General features: G+C 47.2%; 1 protein-coding gene across 2 annotated transcripts in view; it reads left to right on the top strand.

Annotated features, from left to right (window-relative positions):
* The window catches only part of DPYSL5 (dihydropyrimidinase like 5), a 74,808-nt gene that overhangs the window by 51,376 nt on the left and 5,161 nt on the right, over positions 1 to 18,271 (top strand). For both annotated transcript variants that reach the window (XM_011356513.2, XM_011356514.1), the window contains exons 4-11: positions 1,713 to 1,892; positions 2,590 to 2,658; positions 4,372 to 4,416; positions 6,234 to 6,309; positions 7,451 to 7,607; positions 11,750 to 11,891; positions 13,071 to 13,213; positions 14,675 to 14,882. In XM_011356513.2, the coding sequence (XP_011354815.1) occupies positions 1,713 to 1,892; positions 2,590 to 2,658; positions 4,372 to 4,416; positions 6,234 to 6,309; positions 7,451 to 7,607; positions 11,750 to 11,891; positions 13,071 to 13,213; positions 14,675 to 14,882 (1,020 nt within the window). The remainder of the gene's footprint in view (positions 1 to 1,712; positions 1,893 to 2,589; positions 2,659 to 4,371; positions 4,417 to 6,233; positions 6,310 to 7,450; positions 7,608 to 11,749; positions 11,892 to 13,070; positions 13,214 to 14,674; positions 14,883 to 18,271) is intronic.

Here is an 18,271-nt window from a genome sequence, read left to right as displayed (position 1 = left end):
CTCGGGTGTGGTGTTCTCTCGCAGGTGGGGGACACCTCTCCCACCACCATTCTAACCCCACCAAAAGCAAAAGAAAATAAACTCGTGATTCTACAAGGGGGTGCGTGGACCTGTCCTGCCTAATTTAAAGAGCCAGCTTTCCAACAGATACAAAGTTTACAACAGGAGACCTCCGGACTGGCTCCTCGCTCTGACCCCAAGACTTTCAGAGTCTCCAAATGCTTAATATTAAAATGCCTCTGACACCAATGGGGATGCTGCTGAGTGATGGGCTCAGCAAGGGTCAGGCTCTGAGGGTCGTATCGTTTTTGTGCTGGGAGTGACAGCACTGAGCTGAGGTCTCAGAACAGAGGGTCCTGTCCTGGCTTGGTGCTGCCTGGTTAAAATGGACTGGGGCACTTCCTTCCTACTGGAGCCCAGCTTCTGCTCCGAGAGCCCTGAGGCTGCTCCTGGTGTATGGCCTAAGCTGGCTCCCGCTGAGCCCTTTCTCAGCTCACCCATGCCCCTGGCCCCTGGCTTTCCTGCCACAGGCCGCAGGGCCGGAGTCCAGTCCCCTCTTCCCACATTCCCACTTCTTGCTCTTCCTGAAAATAGACAGACAGGCAAGTAGATTTTGCTTTGTTTCTGGGGTTTTACTGCTTATTACCCCCAGGGAAGCAACCTGGATATTCATTCTTTCATTGATTATTTATTCATCGCCACGTGTCAATTCTTGGGTGGATGCCCCGGAGTCATAAAAATAAATAAGCATTAAGAAGTTTTACGAAATTCTTCAGCTGTGGACCCTGGTCTGAAGGGCCTGGCTCCCTTCTGAGAGGGTCGTTCACAGCCTCGCTGTATTTCTGTCCTCGGGTCCCTTCCGTTATTTCAACCTGGTGCTTATGAAAGGCCTCGGAGGCCCCCCAAGCCTCACACCATGAAGACCTCCCTCCTTATACCAGGCTTATGGCACAGACCACACTGAATGACAGCCATTCCTTTTCTCATATGGGAGTTTTGTCCATTTCAGACATTCTCCTGGGTGGGCGACCCCTACACCCAAGCCTTTCTCCGTTTCCCCTCCCAGGGCTGGCCCGGATTAGACGGCCCCATCAGATTCTCAGCACACTGAGGTCAGGCCAGACATGCCTACGCCCCCAGAGGTTGTGGGGATTTTCATGCATCTAAGAATTTTACATTTGTTCTCTAATAATCAAATAATTTTTTTCTAACTCCAGATTTTAAAAATAGAAAAGAAAGGAAGCCCATAATCTGGCCACTGCAACACAATCACTGTTGTTTTAGCTCATTTCCTTCTTTTTACATGTGCTTTTTACATAGTAATTCTTGCTTACGTGTGAGTGTTTCTATTTGGCTGCATGGCCTTCGTGACCATCGGTGCAATGGCCATCTGACGTTTTGTCAGGTTGATGAGCCTCGATTTATTTTCTTATCATCAGACCAACGTTGCTTCCATTTTTCCCTAATATAAATAACGTTAGGAGGAGTCTCCTTATTCACATAGATTTGTTTATATTCTGCTTAGTTCCTAAATTAGATTTTCCCCAGAGTATCTAGATTTTTATCATTATTGTGCCTCCTTTGGAACACCACTCCCATGATGAGGTCGGGGGAACAGACCACAGGTTTTTTTCGTTGCGGGGCCGGAGCTGCCAGTCAGCCTCTTGAACATCTGTACCCGTGTGGCATTGCCTTTGCATTTTGCTTTCCAGGTGAAAGCAGAAATGGAGACACTGGTGAGAGAGAAGGGTGTCAACTCGTTCCAGATGTTCATGACCTACAAGGACTTGTATATGCTTCGGGACAGTGAGCTGTACCAAGTGTTGCACGCTTGCAAAGACATTGGGGCAATCGCCCGAGTCCACGCTGAAAATGGGGAGCTCGTGGCGGAGGCAAGGCAGTGGAGAATGTTGGGGGAGAGGGGCTGGGGTCCCGGTAGAGAATTCTCAGGGGGATTCCTGACCGCCCATTACCTGTCCTACAAGGTTTCAGACAAAACAAGTTGTAAAAGAAAGTTTAATGTAAAAGAATGTTTAATGTTTAATACCCCAGATGAAAAATCTTTGTCAGAAAAATCCAAACTTTTCTATTATCTATAAAAAACGTCTATCTTTATAGTACAAAAAGGCTTCTAAGTCTTAGATGATGATGTCTTAATTCTAATGATAATGATATTTAAATTCCATGATAGCAAAGGGATTTAGAGCACCTCTAAGAAATATTTTAATGAGCTTTCCGGCAAGGAAATTATGACTTTCAGATCAATAAAGAGTGCTTGTCTTTGGTGTCCCCGGTCCCTTCACTAGCTACAAAACTGTATTTTTTAAGAGGAAAAGATTTTTCGCTTATTATGAAGTGAGACTCAAGAGCCTTCCTAAAAGACAGCCCTGTAATTATCCTGCCTTCTTTAGAAGATGAATATTAAAGAAGTGAGGAAAGTAGCAAGCCTACTAGAATGGGCCGTGTCTAGCATATTTTACAGTCCCTTGGGTTCAGTGTTTTGTGTGTGTGTGTGTGTTTTGTTTTGTTTTGTTTTGTTTTGTTTGTATCTCTACGATTCTCAATTTTCTTTATTTTGCTATTTTTCAGGGTGCTAAGGAGGCGCTAGATTTGGGTATCACAGGCCCAGAAGGCATCGAGATCAGTCGTCCAGAGGAGGTGAGGAAGACTTCCTGTGTGTCCTTTGTCAGCTTCTTTCCTGCAGATTCACAGAATCTTTAGGATAGAAGAGATATCGGTAAATATAAGTGCATGCTATCGCTTTCTCCGTGGGTGAAATTCCCACCCGGAATCTTCCTAGGGAACAGTTTCCTCCATGCTGAGGCTAACTTGGCCTTGAGCTTCCCTGGGAAAGGCAATTTTGGGGAAACCAGACCACCTCATTTGAGTCTGATTTCAAGGATCCAAGGGAAATAGTGAGCACACCAGGGGTTGCTTTACCCAAAACTGAATCAAGACAGAAAAGATAAACCAAAAGGTATGTTTCTTCAGATATTAGGAGCCGTTCTAGACTATAAGCCAGTGGCTCAGCGTTTGGGGATGAGACCCCTTTGAGCATCTGAGGAAGACTTCAGACCTTTCCCACCAAAAACCAGAGGCATCTACGTGTCCATCTCTTTCTCCCATGTTACCTTATTACTCACTGAGACGGTAACTAAGAGCCCTGCTCTCCTTCTGCCCCCTGGTTTTATCCTTGCATGGTTTTGCAGGACATTGGTACAAATAGCCCTGAGTCCCCTGCTAAAGAACTCTGCTCTCGAGGGACCACATTAGACAGATGATGTAATCTCGCCCTGTGACCCTGTTCAGACATCCCCTGCCGTTTGTGAGGGGAAAGCTGTTTTCCATTTCTTCAAAACCTTAAATGCAGAATGGTGGCTGGGTGCCCATGAGGGATTGATTGATGGGGAGGCCTTGAGGGATGCGGAGCTGGAAACAGTGTGTGATGGTACAGCCATCACCAGGAGCCGGGCTGGCCTGTAATGAGCCAGCCATGGTCCCACCTCACCTCTGCCCTGGGTCTGCCCCTGTCCATCAGAGCTCTTGAATATAGCTCCTGTTACGGCACCTAAGAATTGGTGGAGAACGATGCACCAGATACAGCAAACAAAGTAAATGCTGTGCCTGTGAGAACAGGGGGAGGGTACAGGACTGCGCTTTGTCGAGTTGCATGAGGGGAAGAGCAAGGCTTTGACTCTAGCAGTAGAAATAGCAACAATTATCACCGTCATCATCTGTTGGTTAAGAGTGGGAGGGTCCTGGGTCTAGGCCAGGGGAGATGTTGTTCCCCAAGAGACACTTAAAAACGTCTTGAGATAGTTTGGGTTATCTCACCTGAGGGGTGGGGTGCTACTGGCATCTAGTGGGTAGGGGTGAGGGATGCTGCTGACGATTCTACAATCGATGCTAATCGATGCTCAGACAGCCTCCCACCACAAAGAACTATCCAACCCAAAATGTCAATAGTACTGAGCTTCAGAAACCCTAATCTAGGCTAATTTCCAGCTTGATATCAGTCAGCGTCTCTCCTTTGCTACAGTGCCGAGGTGGCTGTGGAGAGAATACACCAGAAAACAGGGAGAGATGTGACTCCAGGTTTTCATTGGCTTTTGTTTTATTGCTTTTTAACCCTGAGAAGCATCGGGCAAAGATGTGCCTGCTGTACTAAGTCTTAGGGTTCTCTCAGGGTGAGCAGAGGCAGTTAGAGCTTGGTGTCCCTGCCCAGGGCTTGCCCCGAGCCAGCCCTGTGGGGACACTTGGCCCCATGTCGGATATTCCAACACTTTCTACAAGGTGGGCTGTCAGGCAGATATGTGCTTGCTTGGGGGAGATGGCGAAGCTTGTTTTCTTCCCGCCCTTTGTTTCTAACAGCTGGAAGCTGAAGCTACTCACCGAATTATCACGATTGCAAATAGGGTAAGTAGACCCCAGCTCACCCTAATCCCAGTCTCGAATCTGGGATCAGAAGCCAACCTGCACAGAATCTCATTCTGCTCAGTGTGCTAGCATCATGCCTGGCTCACAGAACCCCCAAACTGTTTGCTGAATGAACGTTGTTATGCCCACAAACTGGGTGGGGGCCCTCCTTGCTACCAGCTCTCTGTTCCACCCCCACTTAGCCTGGCTTCAGTGCTCAAATAGAAAAGTCTCCCAAGGGAGGCAGGGCAAGATGGGGCACCACTGAGCCTCGCTGCAGCTGGAATCTGCATCTTGTAGGGGAATAGTAGACACCATGCTTGGAGACTCATGGTTTAAACCTCTGCCTCTGGGCCATTCATGGTTTTTCCTTGGTGTGATTTGGGGTAAATCCTTGTCCAGGTCAGGGGGCACTGATGCATGTGGCAGTGGGAATGAGCTAGAGATGTGGGGACTTTACCAAATACGAGCTTTTGATCATATGCAAGTCACTCACCTGCTCTGATACACTAGTTTATTACCTCCAAGTGGAGTGATAATATCACTCACTTCTCACAGGGCAGTTGTGAGAATCAAAGGAGTCATGGAAGAAGCACTTTATAAACGGCAGAGCCCTGTATGAAGGTCATTTCTTCCTCTGACTTTAAAGAGTTTGATTTGCTTAGATAATCTGAAGTACCTCTTCAGAACTCAAGTTTTCTAAGTGTGGTCCCTGAACCAGCAGCATTAGCATCGATTGTTAGAAATAGAAACATAGAAATGCAAATTCTTAGGCTCCACCAGACCTATTAAATCAGAAACAGGGTGATGCCCCCAGCAATCTGTCTTTTAACAGACCCACCAATGATTCTAAGGGCACTAACGCTTGAGAAGCTCCACTCTGGAAAGACCCGGGCTACCCTGAAGGACGTAAGCATGAAGGTGTGGTGTTAGGAAAACCGGAGAAAAACAGAGAGTTTGGAGGTCCTGCTGGTCTCAGAATTAGTCAGTAAATTTGTGCCAAGCACATCAAATGTCAGCTCCTGAACCCTCAGTCCTTCTAATTTGATAAGCAAGGAAGGCATCAGAAAAACAGTTGGGAACACAGTTTCACACTAGCAGTGTATAAGTCTGGGGGCTGGACAAGGACATTGTTTTACTGTCATAAGAATTGTTATGTTATCAATTACCTCCTGATGGAAACTCACCCCAGAATAAGGAAGGATCTGAACAACAAAAGGGCAACTCCTGGTTTTTAGCTGCAACATATGCCCAGAGAAGTTAAGCCATAGAGCATGGCCACACAGCTCAGTAGAGGAAAAGCTAATCAGTATTACAATCCAGGTGTCCATTTGTAAGACCGGTCCTGTCTGGTGTAGACTCTGAACCCTGAACCCCCTGTATTTTTTTTCTGTCTACAGATAAAGCAGCCCTCAGATGGCAGGCATCGTGATTTTAGATATGGGATATGATATACGACTATCTCTAAGTCATTATGTTCATGAACAGGAAATTAAAATAGTCCCTTGTTTTAAATTATAAATAGCCTTTTGTCAGTTGGTAGAAAATGTACACGAGGTTTAGCTCTTGACATCTTGCCCCTGTTGGGCTCTGGTGCCGGGTGCTGCTTGCCACCCGCTTGCTTCACACAGTTCCCCTGAAGCTTGTGTTTTGGCTGCCAGTCCTGTACCCCAGTGGAAGATAGTCACCCTGTGGGTGGGGCCAAGCGACACAGGGAGAGGTGCTGGGGCCGGGCTCGATTTGGCTGGGGTTATGTTGGCGCATATCGGGTTTAAGGGACTGATGCTCTCTCCTTGCTGCCACACTTCCGTGTTTAGACTCACTGTCCCATCTATCTGGTCAACGTGTCCAGCATCTCGGCCGGTGACGTTATTGCAGCTGCTAAGATGCAAGGTAAATCCATGGGCTGGAATGGATGGGGCCGTGTGATGGGGTTGGAGCTCGAGGGGCCCACTAGCAACTTGCGCACCTGGCCCTGGCTCCTGAGGCCCAGCCGTGAGCCTGCCCTTCCCCATCTCCTGTCCCCCTAGAAGCATACTGCACTAGCCCGGATTCAGTCCCTTAGAACCAGTGTTTTCCTCTGCACACTTGTATACATAACAGCTTTACAAAAATGTCTGTCACCTCCTGGATTTGGCAAAATGTTTCAGGTTTTCAGTTGACCCATTAATTGAGATCTTTCTGGCCTCTTGGGTTTTACTAGTGGTTGCCTTGGTAACCAACATGAAATCCTGGACCAGTTCCAATGGGCATTTCATTGGACTTCATGGGAAGTCCCTGGAGAAATAACAGTTTGTGGACCTAACTTCCCTTACAGCCACCTGGAACCCTATGTACAAGCCCCGGGCACCTGTGTGTCTACTGCAGCTGAGCACCTGACAACACCTGAAGGCTTTGTACTTGATTATAGTCCCAGCCTGGCTCAGGGTGCCAGTGAGATCCCAGTAACAGGAGAAACAAAGTCCCGGTCACAAACCTGAGAATATAAATCAGGAGCAAGGGCTTCCAGCCTTCCCACCATACTGCCCTCTAGATCCTGCCTCTCCACTGGGGGAGCCCCTCAGGCACCTCACCTGCACTGTTGTCCCAGCCTCCTGACTGGATCTCACCTCCATCTCCCTGCCCTCCAGCCCCTGGTACAGATCTCACTCTCGGCAATTCTCCTAAAGGTGCTCACAGTACCTGCCTGCTCAGAACACAGTCTAGCTGCCCACTTAGCATGGCATTCACAGCCCTCCATCCTCCCATCAACACCCTGCAGCACCATCCAAACCACGCTCCTCGATGTGCCACTTGGTGCTGCCCTGCCTCGGCGCCCTCGCCCTTCTGTTCTCCTCACCCGGAGTCAGCATGGGGATAGGGAGCCCTCTGGCCTTGAACCCCACCATGATCTCAAACACGCGAGTGAGCTTGGGCAAGTCCCTTCCTCTCTCTAACTTTATTTACCTCCATCGCCTATCAAATGAGAGGCTCAGATCAGTGGTCTCTCGGGTTCACTGGCTTCCTAGTTATGGCTTGACCCTTCTTCTTCCAGGGAAAGTCGTGCTGGCCGAGACTACCACTGCCCATGCCACGCTGACAGGCTTACACTACTACCACCAGGACTGGTCCCACGCAGCCGCCTATGTCACGGTGCCTCCCCTGAGACTGGACACCAACACCTCAACCTACCTCATGAGCCTGCTGGCCAAGTAAGACATTTCAGCCAGGCCTGCTGGGGCCCCATGGCACATCATTAACTCATAACGCATGCCATTCCGTGAGCTCGATGGAGAGGCCCTAAATCTTACCTAAGTTTTGATTTCTTTGTGCCGGAAGGATAATTTTGCTTCTGTTACCTTCTTCAGAGCCCATCAGACAATTGTCATCCCATTGGGCCCCTAGGACCACTTAATTTAGAATGAGAGCTTCTGTGGTGTACGAGTAAAGAGCATATATAAAACTGCGAACAGTGGTTATTCAGAATTTCAAAGGACATTGATATCTTACACGAAAGCCTAGAGATACAGGACGTGGCATCTGACTTACCCTGCGCGGCCCTTTCTATCTCTTCTTTTTCTTTACCTCTCCGTCTTATTGGTTCCCGTGTGGTTTTCTCTGCTTGCGAGCACCTCTCTCCTGGGTTTCTCCTTCCTTTCCCCTTTTTCCTTTTTCCTCGGCACCTTCTCCCTCTTTCTCTTCGTGCTCTCCCTCCAGGCCTCCTTTTCTCTAGCTTCTCTTTTTCTAACACTGCTTTTTACCATTCGATCCAAATCTAAAGGAAATGGTTTAATGAACAGTCTGGATCTGGTGGGAAACAAACATGAAAAGATTATGTTTTGTCCCAATAACTGCTTGCAACTTCTTTCTTTGCTCTAGTGACATTTCGGTTACAGGTCATTGCTTTCTCTTCCCTTTTGGCTGTTAAAGACCAGTTCAGTTTAAAAGTCAGCCTGAGAAGCAGCAAGAACTAATGTAGGAGTACAGATGTGTACTCGGGTATGGAGAAGAATCACCCCACCCCTTTATTACTAATCTAACCGCTCCCCCATCCTTGAGTTGGGGGTAGGGAAGGAAAGAGACTTAAAGTAACTGGCTTTTGGGGCCCTCCTTGTGCAGGGCACATGTGTGATGTGGGCTCTCTGTGCCACCCTCATATGGTCCCCTGATATAGGAAATGGAATCCAGCTTGATCTCTTCTACCTGCTCCTTCCCAGCATCCAAAACTAGCAGTGTCCTTGTGAGCAAGGACCTTGGTAAGGCAATTTAAACCTGGCCGCTTTCTGTAGTGTTTGGGGCCCAGAGGAAGCTCACACAGCTTTCAGCCCCCACTCTTGGCTGTCCTCACCCAGAGGCTCAGAGGCAGGCCCACTAGTCCACCTCCTAGGCAGATGCCCACAGCTATCGTCTCTGCTCTCCACAAGTGAACTTTCTGAAATGTCCCCTCCGTGACTTTGGGGTAGACGGGTACGGGGAGAGGGAAGAAGGAAGCGGGGAGGACTATAGGACTCTCCATTCTGACACTTACTTCAGTCTCCCCCGCTGTGTTCTGCTTTTACAAACCCAGGGAGTGGTGGATACGCCTCTTGTAGGGTGATGGTGAGGGAGTTGAGGGGAGTGACTAGCCCCAGCTGAAGGTGGCTGTCTTTAGATACTGGGGCACTTGTTTTATCCATGTCTTTAGTTTTCGGTCCTGGCTGCCAACTGGAAAATTCCTACTCCGTGTCCTGCTGTGTTCACAACCTAAAGAACAGTGTGGATGCAGAGGCTTTCCAAATACAGGTGGAATGCAGTCAGTAGGGTCCCCGGGTGACTGTGGCCTCTGGAGGTGGAGGTGGCACAGTGGCAGTAATTATATTCTGTCCCATAGTTTTGCTGTGATACTGAGCAGCAGCAGTTTTTAAACAGATTTAAATAAATTGAGAGAGGAAGGATGAAGAGGAAAATGCTACATCAGCTGTTACTCTTAAAAATGCTTTTCATTGGGAAAAAACTATTATTATCAACAGAACAAAAACAAATAAGTATCAAGAATCCACTATAATAATTTGGGCTTGCTTTCAAGGTCAAAGAATCGTTTGAAATACCTGCGCTTGCCACAAGCAAATTTACTGAAAGAACAAAAATGCTCCAACCCACCCAAATTACAGTGCCAAACCCACACAAATGCAAATAGGCAGGGGTGGGAGGGAGTATTATTAATTGAATAATTTAAGTTTTTTATATCTACCCTATTTTGTCAAATTTGTTTAAATTATTTAAATAGAATTGTAATTTTATATGAAGTATTATGAGAATAGTTTGAATTCCTTTTTTAATGAGTGCATATGGTAAATATGTGCAGTTTTATAGAATTTGGAGCATAGTTTTAACATTTAAGTTATTTATGGAATTTATGATTACTGCAATTTTGCTTTTATGACACACTGTTGGTGGTGCTTGATAATATGCAAAACACTCGATAGAAAGCCCAGATGCCAATTATCATATTCCTGTAAGAAAACATAAGCTGCTTCATAACGATCTACTTTAGGATATGATTTCTTAGGTTAGATCAGGGTAAAAAGCACAGTCTATAGATGTAAGTATTTGTCCTTTATTTAAAATCTGACTTCTTAAGGGACCAGATTTTTTTTTCATTCGAACCAGTAAAATTTTTAAATATTAACGAAGCTGATCATGTTTTAAACTTGAAAGAGTAGGGATGGGTGTTTCATATCTCCCAGATTCAAGGCAGCACGGGGAGACCTCACCAGCCCTTCTGGGATGTTAACTGCAGCCATCCACACCTGCCCAGAGGGCACCTACTGTGTAGGACCGTGTTTAGAAAGGTGGGTGCTCAGTAAGACTTGTTGGTTAAAGAATGAGAGTTGAAGAGTTGCCTCTGGGGTCCCTGACCCTCAGCCCATGACTCTGACGTACGCCTCTTCTGATCCGAGCCCTGCCTGGGTATCTGGAGGAGAAAGTGACATTCTAAAGGTTCTACTCATCTCTGGTGGGTTCTGCAGGCCTAGGGAATGTGAGGAGCCCTTGGACATCTTAGCACAAACCCTCTGCTCTGTGGAAAAGTCCCTCCCACAGGCTCCGAGAGGGCCCAGAGCAGTGTCCTTGGCCCAGGGAGATGCCGGCCCATGCCACAGGAAGAGCTAAGTCATCTAACCATGAATTTGGCCAAGATTATCTGTCATTTGGCTGTGACTGATGAGGCCTGCCAGGCCCACAGTGGAGATAGCCCTCTATGCAGCCGGACCTGGAACGGCTGAGAGCCTGAAGAACACGCCTCCTCACCAAGCCAAATAATGCCTTCTGCTCCCAGATTCCTCTTCTGAAGCGGGCATCGAAGACGGCCCACGTGCACTCACAAGGCTTTGGTGCCTCCTACAAAGTAAATTAGACTCTCAGGTCCCCCCCAGTGTGTGGTCCCAGCAGTTGTCTCCCTCTCCCACATGTCCCCATGCACCAGCCAGGCCCCTCCCTGCCTGCCTGGAGTGTTTCCTCCTGAGGTCCTGGTTTGAATGATATGGGCATTCTCTCTCCTCTGCCTCTCACTATTCCTGAGGCCAACAGGAACATGGGCCAGCTGTCTGCCTCTCTCATTAGGCAGAGGGTCTGCCACCACGTATACACTCTTGCTGTCGTAAGTCTCTGCCCTGCATTCTTGGCTAGCCCAGGAGCCCCTCGGGAGCACAGCCCTACCTTAGCCACCTGCGGCCTTGCATGGAGGCTGGCCTCTCACCATCTGAGGATGATCGTCATGGGTGGCAGTTTTGACGGACCGGTCAACTTGCATACCATTGCTGGTTTATTAAGACAGACTTCTGTCTTGTCCTTCCTTTCTCTTTCTGGAGCATTAGAGCCCCCACATCCAGTGAAGGCCGTGGCTCCAAGTTATTTGCAAAGCTTAACATTGAACTTGTGTTTTACCCTTTGGCAACATGCTCATTGCCAAGAGGGACTAGTAGGGGTTGAGGGAGATGAGAGGGAGTTTGCGTTTGATTCCATGGTAGTAAAACTACCTCCACCCTTTCACTTTAGCTAAACTCTTAAGTTCAATTTTTCTCCACCCACTATCTTAACTCTTAAAAGTCAACATCCTAAAGACTCTCTCTGACTCCTGTGACACTGAGAGTGTCTGTGCCATATTCAGCACATATTCCCATTCTGCAGATAAGTAAACTGAGGTTCTCACAAATTAAGTAACTCATCAAAGGTCATACAGCTATTAAGTGGCAGGACTAAGATTGAAATCAGCTTTGCCTGGTTTTTAAGCAACAGCTTTTTCCCTGTACCTGTCACCACCCTCTGGGACTCTGGCCTCCTTCCCTTTACCGGTCATGTCCTTCTGTCTACCCAGTGATACTCTGAACATTGTGGCATCAGATCATCGGCCTTTCACCACAAAGCAGAAAGCTATGGGCAAGGAGGACTTCACCAAGATCCCGCACGGAGTGAGTGGCGTGCAGGACCGCATGAGCGTCGTCTGGGAGAGAGGAGTGGTATGTTCTCGGGGGCCCCGCCCTGCCCTGGTCCTAGGGGGTTTTCACCCTTAGGAGGTTTGGGTCAACTGCGGCTCCTCGTTTCACTCAAAAACAAAACCAAATATATCTCCCCACCCCGCCCCCATCAGAAAGGTAATAAGGCCCAGTACAGAAATTTGGAAACTACAGAAAAGTATTAGGAAAAAAAAAAATCTCCATTATTCCCTACTGAGAAATTAAGCTATTAATATTTTGATATGTTTCTTTCTAGTTCTATGCATGTCTTACACATTATTTTAATAATGGTTTTCCTCTTTTTTTTCATATAACTATATATCTGAGTATCTTCCTGTATCAGTAAAAATTCTTTAAAAACATTTTTTAATGGCTAAATAGTATTTCCTCCAATGGAAGTACCATACTTCAGTTAATACTTCCCTGGTTTGGAATTTTTGGCTGTTTCAAATTTTTGCACTTAACATATAATGCTGCAGAGAACCCCTTTGTCCATGAGTGTGTGTGTCCACATTTCTAATTATTTCCTGAAGACAGATTCCTAGAAGTTGGTATCTAGGCCAAGGGATTGAACATTTTTAAGGCTCTTGATATATTTTGTCCAATTATTTTTCAATAAAGTTAGGGACTGGGGCCTCATTTGAATACCACCTGTTCTCCTCATAAAGAATACTTATTTTTAGTCTTAACCTATCACAGATTAGATGCAGCACAGAGTTTGAGCTCCAGGAGATTTATTTGATATCTTGAAGACTAAGCCACCAGTTCAGGGAGGACCCATGAGATGGCTCAGGAATTGGCCTAAAAGAGTGTTCACTGTGCCCTCTTGGGTGGATAGGTGGGTAGGTGCTTTTCCCGAGCACAGGGTATATGTCCCTCTGTGGACAAGGGAGACTCCTGACCCATCCATATGAGCAGAGCTGGTTTTACACTCAGGAGGTAGATTTTCACCAGGTAGGCAGCCGTTTGAAACGAGGGCCCTCTCACTGTTCTTGAGCACCTGGAAGCACCTGAAACCAAGCCAAGCAGGTCGGCTCATCTGAAATGGTACCCACATCATCATCCACCTCAGCACCATTGTTCTGACCAACTAAAAGGCCACAGGCCAGGGTCAAGGGTGACCGGGGGTTAGAGGCACCCACACAGGGCCTGTTTGAACTTGACACTTCTGCAATGTTTCAGGTTGGAGGAAAGATGGATGAGAACCGTTTTGTGGCCGTCACCAGTTCCAACGCAGCGAAGATTCTCAACTTGTATCCCCGCAAGGGCCGCATCATCCCAGGGGCCGATGCCGACGTGGTGGTGTGGGACCCAGAGGCCACAAAGTAAAACCTGCTGCTCGTCTCCAGGGCTAGGGGGCTTGGGGTTTTAAGGAACTTGCATTACAGAGCTCCAAAAGCATATCATCTGTGCACTACTTCTAGCATAGAGAAGTATGACCCTGACGTGTGTTCAACTCTACGAATATTTGAGGGCCTCCCACAGTCCAGGCACTGGGAACACAACAGTGAATATCTCCATCTGCACAGCACTTTACAGTGTTTCACACCAATTATCTCATTTGATTTGACTCACAACCCCAAGAAGCACCTAAGCCTAGAGTTCTTATTTCTGTTTCACTATTGTAGAAACTAAGACCAGAGAGTGGAGGGACTCCCCTCATCATGTAGCTAATAAGTGGCTGAACCGGACAGATATCCTGACACTTAGTTCCAGGCTCCTTCACCCTCTGCTTCTCTCACTGAGGCGGGGGTACCTTGAGCACACAGCGCTTGACACCCACAGCCTTAATGAACACAGCTGAGTGAACAAAATGAAGTCTGTCAGGAGCGATCCTGCCACAGGATGGAGAGCATCATTTTTACTCATCGATTGGAGCAGGGGAGATAGGAATCACCTTTTAAATATTAAATGTCACTCAGTCAACAAGTATATGATAAGGGCCACTGTTTGCCAGGCACTTTTTGAGGTACACAAGCTATCAGTAAACAAGACAGACAAACACGTGCTGGGATGTTGAAGATAAAAAGTGGGATGGGAAAGAAAGTTCACCCTGCGGACCACCACCCACCCTCACGCGGGGTCCCCACAGTCTTCTCCAGGAGGGCCCTTGAGAAGCCCTGTTCTGCGTCCCGAAGCCAGGGACAGGTCTCCGTCGCCATTGTAGGTCTGCTTGATTCCGATTGCTGTTGGCAAAAGACCCCTAGAGTTTAGCCCAGTGCATTAATTTGCTAGGATTGCTTCAAAAAATGCCACAGACTGGAGGGCTTAAACAATAGAAATCTATTATCTCACAGTTCTGGGGGCTAAAAGCGCAAGATCCAGGTGTCAGCAGGGTTGACTTATAGATGGCCACCTTCTCCCACTGTCTTCACATGGACTTTCCTCTGTGTGTCCATGTCTGGTGTCTCAATTTCCTCTTATTAGGTCACCAGTCAAATTTGGATGAGGGTCCACTCACAAGGCCTCATTTTACTTAAATTAGCTCTTTGAAGGCCTTATCTCCAAATACAGGCACATTCTGATATTGGAAGTGAGGACTTCAACATATAAATTTGCGGGGGACACAATTCAGGCCACAGTAACCAGTCTTTGAGGATCATCCCTTCCCACTGAGCATCAATTTATTCTTGCTGAGCATCACCCCTCCCCATTGAGCATCACCTCTCCCCACCAAGCATCATCCCTTCCCACTGAACATTACCCCTTCCTGCTGAGCATCTTCCTTTCTCACTGAGCATCTTCCTTTCCCATTGAGCTGTGGCATCTTTACCTCTCCCCGCCAGGACCATCTCAGCCAGCACCCAGGTTCAGGGAGGAGACTTCAACCTGTACGAGAACATGCGCTGTCATGGCGTGCCGCTGGTTACCATCAGCCGGGGGCGGGTCGTGTATGAGAATGGTGTCTTCATGTGCGCTGAGGGCACTGGCAAGTTCTGTCCCCTGAGGTCCTTCCCAGACACCGTTTACAAGAAGCTGGTCCAGAGAGAAAAGGTAAGATGAGGGAGAGGGAAGAAGATGTGTGGGAAGAGGTAGAAGCCCCTGTATGACTGTTGTAAATCTCAATGATGTTCTCACTTTTCCCACTGAATCCTTTTGCCTGGAATGGTCGCTTGGGAACAAGAAATAGTAAGAAAGAAGCCCCTGTAGCAAAGTAAAATGTATTGGGAAGGGTCTTCAGTTCTCCTAGAGCTGAGGAATATTGTGAGGTGTCATAGCTGTCCCAACATCTGGTCATTAGAAGGATTCTTGCCATCCCTAAGGGCAAGGGACTCCTGATTTGGCCTGGGCTACCATTTTTGCCTGGAGTTACTCTTTCTATGAAATCCACCCCCTTCCTGTGATGGCAGTTGGCTGGGTGGGCTTTGCTGAGTCTGGGCTCCCCAACACTGAAGTGGTCAGGCCAGGTCTGGAATAGTTCATATCTCACGGTTGCACCCAGTCCTCAGATTCCATAAGCACCCTGGGTGTTCATTAAAACTGAGGGCTCTACCTCATCCCCAGGGGCTCCCACCCTCTGGTGGACATATTCACCCAAAAGAAGGCTGGCTGTGCCCTCATTGCATGGGGATTGATTCCAGTCTCATCTTTGAGAGCTGCCCTAGAGAATCTGGCCTGAATCCTTATTGACAGCTCCAGGTGCTGGGAACTGCAGCCCTGGCCGCTGGCTGAAGCTCCCTAGTCATCAAAAAGAACAAATCTGACAAACTGATAGCTGAAAGCATCTTGCTGTTTCCCCTCCCTTTCTCTGGCCTAAAGCAATACTGTTGTGGCCTCAAAATGCTCCTGCTTGGCTGTTTCCAGATACTATCTAGAAAGGGTGAGCATCCTTAGATATATCACACCCGAAAGCCTAGGGGTCCCAGGCCTCACTGGATATAACAGCTCTCTCCTGCCCAGCCTCTGAGATGGTGTAATTACGGCACACTTGAGTTCTCAATCCCTTTTTTTTAAAGTTTCTTAATTTCCTCACTTGGCTTCTCCTGTGTCCTATTGGCTTATTCCTTTTGCCCAGTATATACCAGTCGTCTATACACAGCATTATGCTGGAGGTAGTAGCAGTGAATGTGTGAATCAGGAAAACAATGAAGTCTGGCCTAGCCAGCTGCTTCACTGTGCAGGGAAGGAGACCCTGTGCATTTTAGCCAGAGGCCCAAAGTAACAGCTCAGTGTTTGTGGAGGAGGGGGACATTTTTGGGCCCCTTCCAGGTGACTGCTCCATCCCCACCCCACCCCTGTATTGTGATCACTCAGCCAGTATTAGCATCCCCTTCCTAGGTCCCATGCTCTCCACACATGACCAGCCAGCTCCAGCTTCCAACAGGGGACCAGAGATTTAAAGGACCTTGACTGAATATAGACTCAGATGCCATATTACTGAGCTCTAGAAATCTGCTTAATAATATCTCAGGGATAGGCCTTTTAAGAGCTGTCTCTGGCTTGGCACACTTACTATCACGTGGTCACATGACCTCTACTTCATCCAAACTTTCTTATAATCTTAGTTCCCTAATTCTTTATGTAAAATCCAAGCTCTTTTACTCAGTTCCTCAGGCCTCTCCTCCTGTCCCCACCCTTGTTCCCTCTTGGAACCACCCAAAGGCTTTCAGGAGTAGCTGCTTTAGCCTTTGCCCTCCCCAGCTGTTCTCTGAATACCTGTCACTCTTGCTGGCCTGTGAGCCCCAGCCCTGGGATGACCCAAGGACTAGAAGGAAGGAAGGTTCCATCAGGTGGGATGGTGGGCAGGTTGGCCTTCATTCATTCTCCAGGTCCCCTAACCTGGACTTCATTTCACCCTGAGCCTGGTCCTCGGTGGAGCCCCTCTGCCACAAGTTCATTCACAAGAACTACAACTTTCTTTCACAAACTGGTCCAGCTCTCCTGAGCATGGTGGGACAAGGGGAATGCTAGAGCTGGTTTCCATTGCCCATCTTTGATTACCAGGCAGCATTTTAAGTGATTAGGCAAACAGGGAATCCTGAGTTCCCAAAGGCACAAGAGGGAAGTGTGAACATGTCTGTGACCACTGAGTTCTTCTTGATTCGCAGACTCGGGGACCTTGAGGTACTGCCATTATTTGGGTCCTTCCCAGTCTTAATGAAGTAAGGGCACATAAACTGATATTTGAAAACAATTATCAAAAGCCTAAGAGTAAACAGCATATTGACACCAAAAGATCAAGTCTGCAGGCAAGCCTTCCAGGATGAGGGCCCAGAGCTCTCAGAATAGTTAAAGATCCTTCTCTCTCAAAGGCCAATAAGCAGAGAAATCCAAAGCTAGGTCTGATGTGGGGGAGCAGACTTGGATTACCTGCAGAAAGCATGATTTTAGTTAACACAGTGTTCAATCCAAAGGAAACTCGGGGTCTCGGGTAAACGAAAGGTCCTGTCTCCAATATGCTTCCCAGATATGGATGATGGCAGGAGACCTCAGCCCCGCCTCTGGAGGATGTGCCAGAAAGAGCTAGAAGAGCAATACATTTACACGCAAGAGTATCTGACAAAGGGTGGCTATAATTTTCAAAAAGAAAATGGAAAATAACGTGTTGGGGAGGATGTGGAGAAATTGAGACCCTCATTCATGGCTGAAAGGAATGTAAAATGGTGCAGCCACTTTGGAAAACAGGCAGTTCCCAAAACGTTGGTTACCAAATGACCCAGCAATTCCGCTCACAGGTATATACTGAAAAGAAATGAAAATGTGCGTCTAAACACAAGCTGGTATATGAATGTTCGTAGCAGCATTTTTCATAAAGGCCAAAAAGTGGAAACATCCCAAATATCTATCAACTGTTGAATAAACAGAATGTGATAGATCCATTCAATGGAATATTATTCATCCATAAAAGGAAATAGAGTACTAATATATGCTTCATACAAATAAATGAACCTTAAAAACATGCTAAGTGAAAGAATCGTCACAAAAGACCACACAGTATATGATTCTATTAATATGAAATGTCCAGAAGAAGCAAATCCATAGACAGAAAAGGAATTAGTGGTTGCTTAGGGCCATGGGGAGGGGAGAAAGGGGGTGACTGCAGAAGGGTATGGGTTTTCTTTTGGAGAGTGTTGTAAATGTTTTGGAATCAGATAGTGGAGATAGTAGCACAACATTGTGAATATACTAAACACCACTGAATTGTACACTTTAAAATGATGAATTTTATGATCTGTGAACTTTATCTCAGCTTGAAAAAATCTGACAACAGTTAAGTGGCCTTCCCGAAAAAAGATATTTTAGTCGGGAAATAGGGTCAAGAAAGGTCAGTGAAAGTATTCCAAGCCCTTCTAAAAGCCGTCCTCACAAAAATGTAAGACAGAGATCAATTCAGACCACTCCTTGGACCAGCCACAGTAGAGGAGCACCAGCTTCCAGGACTG

This window comes from Pteropus vampyrus, unplaced genomic scaffold (genome assembly GCF_000151845.1).
Source record: "Pteropus vampyrus isolate Shadow unplaced genomic scaffold, Pvam_2.0 Scaffold28, whole genome shotgun sequence".
Classification (NCBI taxonomy): Eukaryota; Metazoa; Chordata; class Mammalia; order Chiroptera; family Pteropodidae; genus Pteropus; species Pteropus vampyrus.
This window is presented reverse-complemented; position numbering and strand designations above follow the sequence as displayed.